Raw genomic sequence first — 15,439 nt, 5'->3', positions numbered from 1 at the left:
TCAAACACCCAGACAGAAACTGAGCAACATGGTATCATAGTTCAAGAAACATAATCTCTACAATATAGAGAGAATACCATCAATCTGGTATAAATACCATTATGTGTGAAGTTGAAAGGCATCATTTAGTGAGTCTCCCAGAAAAAGACGTTTAGAAAATTTTTTTGAATTTCTGGTTTTTACTTAATAGCGTACAAAATTGGGAATAGCAGTAAAAGTTTGGGAACAAATTATGAAAATGGTAAAAGAGAAATTGTAAGGATTTTTAATAATTAATATGAGAGGAACTGTGAACAAAGTCATCTACACCAAGAAGATCCTGTAGTTCAGAGGCTTCACAAACTCCACAAACAGGAGACTCCCTAGAGGACTAGAGGACTCCCTAAAAAAGGAGTCCTCTAGTCTAGAGGCTTACAACCAAAGTACCTGCTTGCAGAATAGCACAGAGTTACCATGAGGCAGGCAGCATCTGTGATAAAGCTGAGCTTTGCATCACATCAGCTGGGCACCTCTGTAAAAAACAGAAAGATAAGTTGCTGCTGGTCCATGGAGCTAGCTGAGCAGCAGACCGAGTCCTGCAAGTATTTGGCTGGATGGATGGAAAGTAGACTGAAGTTTATGAGCTACAACTGCCCTGTGTGTTTCAGTAGAGTCTGCTGCCTGGCTTTAGGCTCCCTTGGAGGCTGAGTGCCCAGGTTGGGAGCAGCCTGAAGCCTGTGGGAACCTGAGGGACAGAGGGAGGCCCTTGGGTGACTGGATGGGAGGTATGCCGAGGCCTGTGAGCTACAACTGCCCTTTGTGTGCTGGAAGCATCTGCTGCCCAAATTTGGTCTCCCTTGGGTGCTTTGATGGCAACAGACCAAGGAATCTGGTGGGATGGGTGGCTGAGATAGATGCAGTATCCCTGAGGTCAGTCATACGAGTGAACAACTGCAGAAGAACTTCAGTGGTCATAACTTTGAAACTGCTTTATAAGTCACTCTTGGCAGAGCTGTCATAATTTCGAACGGTTGCTAAGTGACTGGTTATAAGTCAAGGACTACCTGTATTTTCAACAGAAATGAAGGCAAGTACTGTAGAATGAAGCCTATGTTTGTTTGTACTTCTGCAGGCCCTACAACATCGGTTTTGATGATTACACCCGAGGTTCCTATCATAGGCGTTCTTACCAAGATCGTTTTAATACAAGATCTAAAAAGACCTTCTCAAGAGGTTTGTGAGAGTTAAAATACTGGTATGTACTCCAAAGGGATACGGTGGCTCAGTGGCTAAGACACCGAGCTTGTTGATCGAAAGGTCGGCAGTTCATTGGTTTGAATCCCTAGTGCCGCGTAATGGGGTGAGCTCCAGTTACTTGTCCCAGCTTCTGCCAACCTAGCAGTTCGAAAGCATGTAAAAATGCAAGTAGAAAAATAGGGACCACCTTTGGTGGGAAGGTAACAGCGTTCCATGTGCCTTTGGCGTTTCGTCATGCCGGCCACATGACCATGGAGACGTCTTCGGACAGCGCTGGCTCTTCGGCTTTGAAACGGAGATGAGCACTGCTCCCTAGAGTTGGGAACGACTAGCACATATGTGCGAGGGGAACCTTTACCTTTAACTTATGTACTCCAAGCATAAGAGAATGAAAGAGGAGGAAGCCTCCAAATAGTACAGAAGAAAAGTAGCTTATGAATAAGTGTAATCATGTAACAAAATATTAGTGTGTGTGTGTGTGTGTGTGTGTTTGTGTATTCTATCTATCTATCTATCTATCTATCTATCTATCTATCTATCTATCTACGTCTCTGTCTCTGTCTCTCTCTATTAACCGAGTCAACCATGGCTCATTTAACCATGGATAAGAATGTAATGGAAATAGAGAAGAATCTGTAGTCATTGCCAAAGAGGATAAATGAAAACATAAATTGATCTTTATAGAAATATATTTACCAAATATGTAGCAGATATTGCCTTAAAACTGATAGGTGTTTCAGCACATGCTCTAATGGACTGTCCATTATTACTATTATTTCCATGATTTCTCAATCTAGGATTCAATTTTTTAAAAAGTGTCAGCAATCTCCTGTTCAGGAAAGCAGCATTTAAGTTTTAAGGGAGGAACCTTCCTTTTCCTGGTTCCAGTATAGTAGCCAAAACAAACAGCAGAATTTAAATCTGTTTCTTTTAACTCTTTGGATGGTTTCTCTCCTCTATTATATTTAACTTTCAGCACAACAATATACGTGTGCATGACTGAGACCCCAATATTCTTTCAGGTACTCTGTAAAGAATAATACTGTGAAACAAAGCTTTTCCAAATGTTTGTCTCTTACCTCATGGAATTCATTGGAAACTTCTTAATTTCATTTAACTGTTTCTCTTTCTGCAGGAAGAGGTAATTTTCAAAACCAGTCAAGTTCTCCTTTAAGCAATGTGGCGGTAAGAAATAAATAATAATTCTTCAGGAACAGTGTGTATTTTTGCACCAAATATATTCAGACAATTTCTCATGTGTATGTTCGTGGATATCTGGGAAGGTAAGGGGAGGAAATACTGAGATATGCATGATAATACCACACTTTTGACATGATTTAAGTATATGTCTCAAGTCTCATTATGCAATTATATAATTGCAGTATTTGCATCTCATTTTGATATAGTGCAGTTTGTTGTGGACATCGTATGCCAATTGGAAAACACATGCAATCTTTTGCTCTTACATGAAGGAAAATATAACGCTGGTATCTCAGTGGGGAACACTCAAAAAGATACAAATGAAGACAAATGCAGCTTAAAGATACATACAGTGGCAGTTTGTGACCATTAAATAATTGTTTAGAGCAGTTACTATTGCTTTCTTAACTACTTCCCTGTTTCTGTGCTCCAAATAATTATGTATCTTAATGTTTGGAAATTACAAGCAAAGCCAAATAACTATTTCCCTTAATGAAGCTAGACATAAAGGCCTAAGCAAAATAGACTACAGGTAGTCCTTGACTTACAACCATTCATTTAGTGACCGTTCAAAGTTACAATGGCACTGAAAAAGGTGACTTAGATCAGTCTTTTGCTTACTTCCTTTTCTCACCTGATTTCACTCTTACAATTGTTGCAGTAGCCCTGTGGTCACATGATCAGAATTCAGGCACTTGGCAACTAGCATGTATGTATGATGTTTGCGGTGTCTCAGGGTTGTGTGATCACCTTTTGCAACCTTCTGACAAGCAAAGTCAAAAGTCAATGGGGAAGCCAGATTCATTTAACAATCATGTTACTAACTTAACAACTGCAGTGATTCACTTAACAACTGTAGCAAGAAAGGTGGTAAAATGGGACAAAATTCTTTTAACAACTGTCTTAACAATGGAAATTTTGGGCTCAGTTGTGGTCATAAGACATACAACCATTCATTTAGTGACTGTTGGAAGTTATAATGATACTGAAAAAAAAGCGACCTATGATCGGTCCTTGTACTTACGACATTGCAACATCCCTATAGACAAGTGATCAAAATTTGAGCACTTGGCAACTGGCAAAGATTTATGACAGTTGTATCCTTAATGGGTCATGTGGTTGCCATTTGTGACCTTCCCAGCTGGCTTCCAACAAGTAGAGTCAATGGGGTTCATTTAACAACCGTGGCAAAAAAGGTTATAAAATCAGGTGAGCTTCACTTACCCTGGTTTAGTAATGGAAATTCTAGTCCCAATTGTGGTCATAAGTCAAAGACTACCTATATAGTTGTAGTGTTTACAAGAAGGTAATGGTGTGGAGGCACATAGTGGTGTGAACTACTTTTTCTCTGATACCTTATATAAACTCTGTATTATCCTATATCACCGTGAGATTTAAAAAAACAGCAAACCTCATAAAAAGTGAAACAGGCCATGAACAAGTAAAAAGCAGATTTATTGTAAGGATATATGTATCCCATAAACTTTTGCAAAAGGATTCTCCCATGAAAGAGAGAGAACGTTTTACCACTCCAAATACATGGTTAAATACATTTTCAGGCAATCAGCAAAACAATTAAAACGCCCCCACCTGTCATTGTTTTTCATTTTGGCTTTCTCACATGTTCCACCCTGGAGTTCCCCTCCAAAAATACCCTCTAAACATATATTCTTAATTGTTTGTTATTGTTCTTATTAATTGGATAATTAGTCTCTTCTTCCTTTTCAGTGGAGTTTGGTTCAGCCTGACCCAACTTAGAATGTACCAGAACATCTATTTCCTCAAAACAGATGTCATAAACATTTCCCATATCTTACTCATCTTAATGTCAGAGAGGATTAACTCAGGTTATATAAAGGATAAATATGGAGTCACTCAGGCTATATTCTTTACAGGAATAATTCTTTTCCTCTAAATCACCCATTATTGTTTGCCTTTGCACGCTGTATTTCCTTTGCCTACCCCTACTACCAGCCTTATCTTGTACTGACCTTGATACATACACACAGTTGCCTTAATCAGGCCAGCTGCAGAGTTGACACACATTTTATGTCCTAGACTTATTTATTTATTTATTTATTTTATTGGATTTATATACTGCCCTACTCCCGAAGGACTCAGGGCGGTGAACAGCCACAGAATAAAACACATAAATACAAAAATTTAAAATAGAATAAAAACAAATTAAATAATTTGGCTGAGACAAATTTAAAATACCCAATAATTTAAAAACAAATTAAAATTTACATTTAAAAGGGGAAAAGATTTAGGCCAGGCCAGCTTGATGAAATAAGAAAGTCTTAAGCATGCGACGGAAGGTGCGCAGATCCGGGATCCTCCGTATCTCCGGGGGGGAGCTCGTTCCAGATCGTAGCTGCCCCCACAGAGAAGGCTCTCCCCCTAGGGGCTGCCAGTCGACATTATTTGGCCGACGGCACCGAGAGGAGCACCTCTCTATGGGAGCGTACTGGCCGGTGGGAGGCTATTGGTGGTAGCAGGCAGTCCCGTAACCAGGTCCTAAGCCATGGAGCGCTCTAAAGGTGATAACCAAAACCTTGAAGTGCACCCGGAAGACCACCGGGAGCCAGTGCAGCTCGCTTAAGTTGTTTATCTTGTCCTTATTATTATGAACAAATGTATGACTCCAAAAGGAAGGATGAGTTGATAGATGCCAAGAAAAAACATGGAATGTCCTTGGCAGGCATTTCCAGATGCTAAATCAGATTAATCTCCCTCACTTACAAAAATATATGTAAGCCAAGACAAGGTAGGATGGGATGGGAACACCATTGTAGAACTACCTGGGAAGGTGCAGTGTTCCAGCTGGTATGCGAAGGGATCCCTTTTACAATTCCTGTTAGCAGAAAGAACATATGGGTACATTCTCTTTAATCAACTTTCAAGCACTTTATTCTATGACTGTGTTTATTGTCTTGAATCTTAAATAACCTGTCTGGTCATTAGGTGCCAGAACAATAAAAACAGAATGTCTATATATAATAAATATCCATCATGTGAGACTCTTCTGTTGCAGCCAAAGAAAAAGTTTGAGAAAGTGAAAAAACAGCCAGAAGATTCTAAGAAATTCGAACAGGACAAGGGAAATACTGCAGCATCAGTGAAAAAAGATGTCCCATCCAAGGTAATAATAGGAAAAGATTTAGAATATTTGTATAATAAGATGATGAGCTTCCAAACCATAAAAAGGATGTTGGCAATACTAACTTCTATACTTTGTCCTAAAACAGTGTTTCTCAACCTTGGCAATTTAAGATGTGTGGACTTCACATTTTAAATGCCTGGGTAAAGTAGATTTTAATTGGATGCATAAAAATATAGGGAGAGATATTCCTTAAGGCATTTAGTTTTAAAATTCTTCAATTCTTTAAAAGTAAGTTCTTGTATCTTGAACTGGGCTTGAAAGCAAGTAGCTAATCAGTGCTGTCTTTTAAAACTGGTCCACCCTGATTCTTCTTGTCTGTGTGACTAGAGGTTTAGTTACTGCATACACTTCTGTGCATATTATAAGCTTCTAGGATTTTCAGGAATAGTCATAGCATAGGAATAACACGATGAAGGAGGGGGAGGGAGAGGAGAGGGGGAAGGGGATTCAGTTCAAACCATAATTCATATTCAAATATATGTAAAGTTGATCAGTTTCAATTTTTGAACACTTTTAACATATTAGTGACTGGTCGATAATGTAATTTCCATAGAAAATTTCTCAAAAATTGGTCATACATCTTGAAGTTTTAATTTAGAGGGACTCTCTTTTCCTAGTAAAAAGACAATATTTTGTTATTTAGGGAAAAAAGGTTTGCTTTTAAAATCTTTTCCAAGTTCTAATCTATATAAATGCTGCAGGTCAAACCAAAAGATAGTCAGCCTGATGAAGAGTCTCCTAGCCAGACTGACTCTGTTACATCTCCTGAAGCTGTTGCAGAAGAAGAAACACCATCTGGAATTACAAAAATCCCTCCTCACACCCAGAATGAAGATATTGTAGTGGTATGAACATTTCTTCCTTTTATATGTTCTTTTGCTGAGATTCCCTGTGATAATACTGTCATTACGTCTCATTAACTCTGGTTGCATGTTTCTTTGATTTTGTGCTATGAGTATTCGTATTTTGCTTTATTTGCTCAGTTTTTCTGACAAAGTTATTTAACTTCTTGCAGATATGGAGCAGAATAAACTCTAGAACTTTCTGATTCCCAAAAACCTATTTGATTTTTAGCAGCTGCTACTGTGGTATATATCTTCATTTTCTTTAGAAGAAGATTTCTGATCTGCAGGTGTAGTTTAGTTAAGCATAAACTGTGTGTAGAATTTAAACAACAATATTCATTAATATTGGATTAGTCATTGTTTAATTTGTATTAAGCATATACATGTCACTTCCAAATTGGATTGAGATTGTGAAGTGTGCTTTTCAAAATTTCAAACAATACTTTTATACCTTTTCCCCAGTATACATCACACCTCCTTCCCCCCACCCCCCAGTTCCTGCCTGTTTACATCCTGCGTACGTGTCCAACATGATTCCTTTTGGTTATGGCTTCTTTTATTTACTGATTTCCAATTTCCTGTGCTTTGCAGTGATTGATTTTGCTGATTTACAAGAGGATGCATCTTATCTCTCTCACCCTTTGTGGGTGAGCTTTCTTGAACATTTTGGTCAAGCTGACACAATAATTAATCTTTTTCCGTTTGTGGCTTTTCCTTTGCCTTGTTACTGAAGCTTTGCAATAGAGCCTTTATAATTTCTTTTATGCAATTAATACATTCTATAAAAGAGTAAGTTTTTATCTTTTCTTACAATAATATACCAAACTGAGTTGTATATTTCTTTTATTAGGGAGATGCTATTATGAACATCTCATTCAGGAAAAATATTCCTTATTAAGTTATGATTTTTAACTAATGAGGATATATAATGAGCCTATCTTCTTTCTTACTTTTATCTCATTAATCCTTTTGTGGGGCGGGGAAAGCTAACATAGTGATCATGAGATAAGCGACTGCTGGCAAATGGGAATTCCACAGGCTCCTCTAATTTATGTTTTCTCTAATGCTAATGGCAACACTAGTGTGAGGAGTAAAACTCACTCAAAGTTGTTGGAATATAAAACAGTTTAGTTGAAGCTTTTGCAAAAGCTGGTGGTCCTCAATACACACAGGCAAGAGACCATACCCAAGTAATGAAAAAGCACTTTTATAATCATCCTACCCCCATCAGCTTATGCCATATCATTCCTTTCCAGGCCAAGTTGATAGCCCCAGTCTGGTCACATGCTTTCCGACAGCTGCCCTAGAATCTATTATCATCCCTAAATGTTTAAAGTTAGTTAAGCCCTTATTGTCACCCAAGCTTGCTAAACATTCACACACACCCTCATCTCTTACTTCTTTGATATTCCCTTATCAGTTACCTTGCTTCACAAGAATTATAACATAGCCATAAAAAAAGAACATCACTCAAGTAAAATAAACATTTGAGAGAGAAAGCTGTCAAAGCAAGTTTGGATTAAATGCATTCTTAGCCTTCCCAAGGTCAGACTTGACTATTCTCTTTGTTTATGGAGACTCGAGAACAGCTAAAAACGCTACAATATATTAAACACTCTCCTGTCAGTCATGGTCTAAAGGGGAGAGAGAGAGAGAGGCCTTTTAAGGCTTATAGGAAATTATCAGTAAGAAAATTGTAAACATGGCTGGAGTCTGGCTATATGTTAAGATACTAACATATAGGTTATGTATAGGTTCTAGGTAATTTGAACAAAGAATAAACCTTATATAAAGTGTATATGTCTTTCATAAGCTATATGCTAGTCTATATTATAGAAAATTACAACTTCTTATATTGTACCCCAAACTAGGAAGGAGGGAGGAGGCTAATTGTTCTTGCATGCCAACCTCTATCCCACAAATTGTCTCTTCTCCCCTTTCCCTCCCCCACTCTTATCCTAGAAATAACCTAGAAAAGTAACATTTCCGAGGAAACTCTTAAAGGTAAAATACATACCTACAATCCTGATAACTAAATATAAATGTATATATAATTCTGAGTAATAAGTAGTACAAGTCAATATTAAAAACAAAAACTAAACACAAAAGAAATGCCAAAATACAATCCAAAACGCCCACTTGCTTACAGAATTGTAGCAAGGTGGGAGCGGCACACATTTCTGGAGAGGAGAGTACAGGTTGTCCTCAAGTTACAAATGTAATTGAGCTTGGCAATTATTATTGTAAATCGTGATGGTCGTAAAGCAGGCCACCGTGTGACCGGACTCAATTTTACAACCTTTTTTGTGGCAGTCATTTAGTGAACCCATTGTTCACTATTGTTGTGGAAAAATTGAGACTGAACAACATTCCTGGGTCAGCCAGAGTCAGTTTATTGCGCAAGGTTCAGAGCCAGATTTGTACCTGAAACTTTGAACAATGAAAGAGCTCTGATAGACAGTTTATATATGTTTCTAAGACAAAGGATTTGGTGAGCTCATGCAGTTTTCCATATATGATTAATATGAGCTCATGCATTTTCCATATATGGTTAACATACACTTGTTATATGATAATTGACACACTTCCTAATTACTAAACCATAACTTGCTAATTTATAAGATTATTTTAGCTACACAACTTTTCCTTAAGTGCTGTGGTTGCTAATGGGAGATTTACTGCTGTCCTTGGGTAATAAGAGGTAATAAGTGACTCTTTGTTTCCTGTGTCTGTCTTTGTGTATTTGACAGAGAGGCCCCCCTCAGATGTTTTCCATATGGCTGTCCTTCCGTGACAGCTAGGCCTCATCAGAAGATTTATTACCATTAATGGGATTTAGCTGTTTTTAATGTAATCTCCATCAAGCATGTTTCTCCCTTATAATAATGTGAATAGAGAGGGTCCTTTAGAGTTCATGTAGCTGACTCTGTATGATTCCTATTATTCACATTACTATGGCCTGATTTTTGCCAGAAACCAGAAATAAATACCAGTTTTCAGCAGAACTGTTGTAAATTGTGATTACATGACTATGGGTCGCTGCATAAATGTGAGCCCGTTGCCAAGTGCCAAAATGCGGTCATGGGACCACAGGAGGAGTTGACACCAGAACCAGAACTTTGTAACTGGGTCCCTTCTGGGATGGTGGGCATGTCATAACTTTGAATGGTCACTAAAAAAACTGGTCATAAATCAATGAGTTCTTGTATTCCGCAAGGTGTGGGTTGCCACAAAGGAAGACCTGTTGACTCACCTAAACCCTATGAATCTCATTAAAGGAGACATCTTTCAGCATACTTGCTTCTGATCATGGATCTTAAACAGGCTGCTGGAGGGGGGGAAGTCCCATTTTTCTTTCTTACCTGGCTCCAGATCCTCTCTATGCATCTGGGAAGGGCGAAAACAGCCTTTCCCACTCCTTTGGAGGCCCTACAGAGGCTGAAAGGGCCCATTTCCCGACTCCCGGTGGGGCAGGAAGTGACTTTTTTGCTGTCCCCAGCCTCCAGAGACTCCTAGAGAGGCTCCTAGAGACTCCCAGAGAGGCTCTGGAGGCTGAGGACAGCAAAAAATTTTACTTCCTGTCCCACCGGGAGTTGGGAAATGGGCCGTTTCAGGCCTTTGGACGGCCTCCAAGAGAGTGAGAAAGGCTGTTTTCACCCTTCCCAGATAAATAGAGAGGATCTGGAACCAAGTAAGAAAGAAAAACGGGCCTACCAGGCCATCATGTGCCAGGAGCGGGGGAGGGGGTTGTTGCGCATGTGGGCACGTGCGCGTGCGACCCTCCCTCGCCCCCCCCTCCTGGCACATGATGGCAAAAAGGTTAGCCATCACTGGAGTAAAGCATTCTGATCCAGGTGGGGTCATAATTAAAATATCACGTAAAGCTGAGCAAAAGTTTCCCTTAACCACAACTTCTAGCTACTGTTCAAGCAAGAGTTCCACATCCAGGAGGGCCTCTAAGTCTGTATTAAAGGGTAAAAAGGAAAAAAAAGTATTTCCAAATAGAAATGTACTGTATCTTGTGATATAGAAATAGTTTTTCTTCAAGTCTTCTTTGTTAAGCTTGGTTAGCATTAAACTGGTTCTTATTTTTTTTCCTTAAAAAAAAAAAAACAACTTCAGGATAAACTGGAAGATTGTGAGGCCACTGAAGATCTTCTCAGTCAGACTGTCTCTATTTTGTCTCCTGGAGTATCCACAGAAGATAAAACATCATCTTGTAGCACAGAAGTCCTTCAAGACATTGAGGAGAAAGATTCTGTATTGGTATGAATGCTTCCTTTATTTTGTTAAGGAATTGTTTTTTCATGACATGTTAGTCTAAATAAGTAACATAACTTTTCTTTGTTGTCAGAGATGTTTATATTCAGTTACTTATTTGCTAAAAAATCAGGGAGTACTTTCATAAGTTTGCACTTTTTGTTTTTCACTGGTCTATGTTTGTGAGGCTGGTTATTTTGTTTGTTCCCTTCTATGAATACAGGTTGCCATGACTTGAAATAATCCCTGGGTGGGCAGTCTTAATACAGATTTTTAATGAAGAGCTAACTTTACTGGACAAGTTTAAACAACAAGTTGCTCTAATCATATTGAAGAACACATTGCAGGGTCCATTTTAAAGCATTTTAAATTACATTCTGCTGCTGTGTTTCTGCATCACTTGTACCTAGATTTCTAAGTGAGAGATCTCCCTTGAACTATACCAATGAATACTGTATTTGTTGAATCAGAATAGAGCTGGAAGGGACTTTGGAGGTTTCTAGTTCAACCCTCTGCCTATACCATTTCAGACAAGTGGGTGTCCAGTCTCTTCTTAAAAACTTCCAGTGATGAAGCACCCACAAGGTCTGAAGGCAAGCTGTTCCATTGGCTAATTGTCCTCACTGTTAGGAAGTTTCTCCTCAATTCCAGGTTCCTTCTCTCCTTAATTAGTTTCCATCTATTGTTTCTTGTCTTGCCCTCTGGTGCTTTGGAAAATAAATTGACCCCCTCTTCTTTGTGGCAGCCTCTCAAATACTGGAATACTGCTATCATATCTCCCCTAGTCCTTCTTTTTTCTAGACTAGCCGAAGCCAAATCCTTCAACTGTTCTTCATATGTTTTAGCCTTCGGGCCTTTAATCATCTTCGTTGCTCTTCTTTGCACTGTTTCCAAAGTTCTCAACTTTTTTGTAATATGGTGACCAAAACTGGATGCAATATTCCAGATGTGGTCTTACCAAGGCTTTATAAAGTGGTACTAATACTTCACATTATTTTGATTCTATGCCTCTGTTTATACAACCAAGGATTGTATTAGCTTTTTTGGCTGTTGCTGCACACTGCTGACTCATGTTTAAGTGATCGTCCACTAAAAACTCCAAGGTCCCTCTCACAGTTACTGTTTTGGAGCCAGTTTATGTTCTCAAACTCAGAGAATAATCTTTTGCACAGATTTGGACAAGAATTTATATAAAATATGCTTGACTTCTCATTCATCTTTCGATATCTGTGTAACTGGCAAATTAAACATGTCAAATATCTTTGTTTTGAGACTACAGGTAGGTGTTGATTTAAAACTACAATTGTGTCCAAAATTTTCATTGCTAAGCAAGATGCCGTTAAGTGAGTTGTGCCCCATTTCACGATATTTTTGCCACAGTTATTAAATGAATCACTCCAGTTGTTAAGCAGGTCTGGCTTACTCCATTAACTTTGCTTCTTTAAGCAAAGTTGGGAAGGTTACAAACTGTGATCACCTGACATAGGACAGTGCAACTGTCATAAATATATGGCAGTTGCAAAGTGTTTGAATTTTGACCACATGACCATAGGGATGCTGCAACAGTCATAAGTGTGAAAAGCAGTTCTAAGTCTGCTTTTTTCAGTGCTGCTGTAAACAAATGGTCACTAAACATATGGTTGTAGGTTGAGGACTACCTGTACCTCTTCCACAACCCTATGCTCTCCAGATGTGCTTGATTAAAGAGTTTAGGATCAATGGCTGTGAATTATGGCAGGTAAAATGCAACATAAATAGAAGCCTTCAGAATGATGAAGACAACCCAGCAAGAACAGCATTCATTCTGCACTCAATTGTTGAAATTTTATCTTCATGCCTTCCAACTTGAAGACAGAAAATTAAGATTCACTTAAAATATTAAAGCTCTTGCTACCACTCTTAACTCACAATCTTTAATGCAGATATTTCCTTATCTTTGGTCACATTGAATAGGATTTATGTGGGTTAGACAACATCAAGAAGATCACATTTGGCTTATTATTAAGTTATTATCTTACTAGTTATAAAATATATTTTAATTTGTGAAATATACCAGTTAAATACCAGTAAAATATTTTGTATTTTAAAACAGAGTTTCTCAACTTTGGCCAGTTGAAGATGGGTGGACTTCAGTTCCCTTGCTTTGCTGCAGGGGAATTCTAGGAGTTGAAGTCCACCCATCTTCAACTTGCAAAGGTTGAGAAAGATTGTTTTAAAATATTTCCTCACTACTTCTCAAAAGATTGACGGAAATTGCACTGCGGCTAGAATTGCATATGCGCAACTTTGGAAAGGGAAAGAAGTACCATCGGATCAGATGATTATCAACAAAATTTTGTGGTGTGCAGAATGTGATAGACTAACGTATATTCTTTAAGATGGACAAGAATCAACTTTCAATCAAAGCTGGGATAAATGGTACCAATGGATAGAAGTAAAAATGTCATGAGGCAGATGTTAGGGAAGCATGTAGCATAGATATGTAAATAGCAAGTTAAATATAAATAAGGTTATATTAGATATAAGAAGATTAACAAATGCAAGATGCAGTATGAAAAACCAAATTGAAGATGTAGTATGATGATATGTGAAGTTATTTAGAAACTGTATATATATGGGGGTTGAATCAACCTCAGTCGTACGTATGTGATTGTGTTTCGTTATAGTCTTCTTTCTGTTTTTTGTTTCTAATTTATAATAAAAAACTTTATTAAAAAGAAAAAGATTGACGGAAATTGCATCCTGGAATCTGATTTTATTGAAAAGTATGTCCCTGGTTAGAATAAGTCATCCACGTCTTCCTTAGACAAGAGGCTTATGATTTATCTTGTAAAACTAATATAGAAAAATGATTTATTAGATGCTGTATGTAACTGATTTATTAATATACCTGGATAAATTAAGTGGTATTTCTACTATTTAAGCCTGTTGCCCATTCCCTCCTGATCCATATTTTTCATCATGAAAGCAGCATACTGTTTTTACAAACATTATAAGGCTTTTGCAGAAGTTATTTGATCAGAGAAGACTCAAACAATTAGTTTGTAGACCAGCTGATTATTTTATTATGAAAGTCATACCTGTAACACAGCTTTGCATTTCAGTTGGCCTCTGCAGAATGCACCCAAACCAGATGTTTCACTCTAGAGAAGAAATGTATGTAGTTGAGACTGAAAGCATGCAGGAATTGAAAGGACATACAAAGAAGTAAATTCTTAAAGGGGATGAACAATGATCCTCAAACTGAGCAAATCGATGATCCAGGTCTGTGTAGTAACAGATCCATTCATTTTGCTTCCCAAAATATTCTAATTCCGCTTTTGTTTTAAATTGACGTAGACTGAAACTTCAGCCAAGCAGAATGATACAGACCACTATCAAACTTGTGTTGCTCCAATTTTTGATTCTTCCAGCCTTCCAAGTACCCTCACTGATGTTCACTGTGAGCCTGTCCTAGTGAGAGAAAAAGATAATGAATTGGTAAGAATGGGAAAAATGTTTGTATATATTTTCCTAGGAAATATAAGTACGTTCAATTTAAAATCTGAAAGTTAGTTATGACTACAGGAATTTTGGTTGTTCAATTCCTCTTATGTCTGAAAATCTGCTTCCCAGAATGTTCTAATCTCCATTTTGTTTTAAATTGTAGTCTGAAACTTCAGCCAAGCAAAATGATACAGATGATTCTCAAACTTACGTTGTTGCTCCAGCTCTTGATTCTTCCAACCTTCTAAATACCTTCAATGATGTTCACTGTGACCCTGTCCTAGTGAGAGGAAAAGATAATGAATTGGTAAGAATGGGAAAAACTTTTGTTTATATTTTCCTTGGAAATATAAGTACATTCAATTTGGAATCTGGAATTTATTTGTGACTACAGGAATTTTGGTTGTTCAATTCCTCTTATGTCTGAAAATCTGCTTCCTAGAATGTTCTAATCTCCATTTTGTTTTAAATTGTAGTCTGAAACTTCAGCCAAGCAAAATGATACAGATGATTCTCAAACTTACGTTGTTGCTCCAGCTCTTGATTCTTCCAACCTTCTAAATACCTTCAATGATGTTCACTGTGACCCTGTCCTAGTGAGAGGAAAAGATAATGAATTGGTAAGAATGGGAAAAACTTTTGTTTATATTTTCCTTGGAAATATAAGTACATTCAATTTGGAATCTGGAATTTATTTGTGACTACAGGAATTTTGGTTGTTCAATTCCTCTTATGTCTGAAAATCTGCTTCCCAGAATGTTCTAATCTCCATTTTATTTTAAATTGATGTAGGCTGAAACTTCAGCTAAGCAGAATGATGCAGATGATTCTCAAGCTTATGTTGTTGCTCCAGCTCTTGATTCTTCCAACCTTCTAAATACCCTCAATGATGTTCACTGTGAGCCTGTGCTAGTGAGAGAGAAAGATAATGAATTGGTAAGAATGGGAAAAACCTTTGTTTATATTTTTCTTGGAAATATAAGTACGTTCAATTTGGAATCTGGCAGTTAGTTGTAACTACAGGAATTTTGGTTGTTCAATTCAACTAATATCTGAAAATCTGCTTTCGAAAATTTTCTAATCTCTATTTTGTTTTAAATTGATGTAGACTGAAACTTCAGCCAAGCAGAATTATGCAGATGATTCTCAAGCTTATGTTGCTCCAGATCTTGATTCTTCCAGCCTTCCAAGTACCTTTAATGATGTTCACTGTGAGCCTGTCCCAGTGAGAGGAAAAGATACTGGACTG

The 15,439-nt window shown here is 37.7% G+C and overlaps 1 protein-coding gene across 4 annotated transcripts in view; it reads left to right on the top strand.

Moving 5' to 3' along the window:
- Positions 1–15,439, top strand: part of LOC139315331 (uncharacterized) — a 43,723-nt gene that overhangs the window by 12,603 nt on the left and 15,681 nt on the right. For all 4 annotated transcript variants that reach the window (XM_070941514.1, XM_070941517.1, XM_070941513.1 and 1 more), the window contains 10 exons: positions 1,112–1,212; positions 2,372–2,421; positions 5,471–5,578; positions 6,301–6,444; positions 10,567–10,710; positions 14,044–14,184; positions 14,354–14,497; positions 14,667–14,810; positions 14,983–15,126; positions 15,299–15,439. In XM_070941514.1, the coding sequence (XP_070797615.1) occupies positions 1,112–1,212; positions 2,372–2,421; positions 5,471–5,578; positions 6,301–6,444; positions 10,567–10,710; positions 14,044–14,184; positions 14,354–14,497; positions 14,667–14,810; positions 14,983–15,126; positions 15,299–15,439 (1,261 nt within the window). The remainder of the gene's footprint in view (positions 1–1,111; positions 1,213–2,371; positions 2,422–5,470; positions 5,579–6,300; positions 6,445–10,566; positions 10,711–14,043; positions 14,185–14,353; positions 14,498–14,666; positions 14,811–14,982; positions 15,127–15,298) is intronic.

This window comes from Pituophis catenifer, unplaced genomic scaffold (genome assembly GCF_029215685.1).
Source record: "Pituophis catenifer annectens isolate HBS135680 unplaced genomic scaffold, rPitCat1.0.hap2 SCAF_3, whole genome shotgun sequence".
Classification (NCBI taxonomy): Eukaryota; Metazoa; Chordata; class Lepidosauria; order Squamata; family Colubridae; genus Pituophis; species Pituophis catenifer.
Note: the sequence above shows the minus strand (reverse complement) of the source record. Positions and strands in the feature narration are given on the sequence as shown.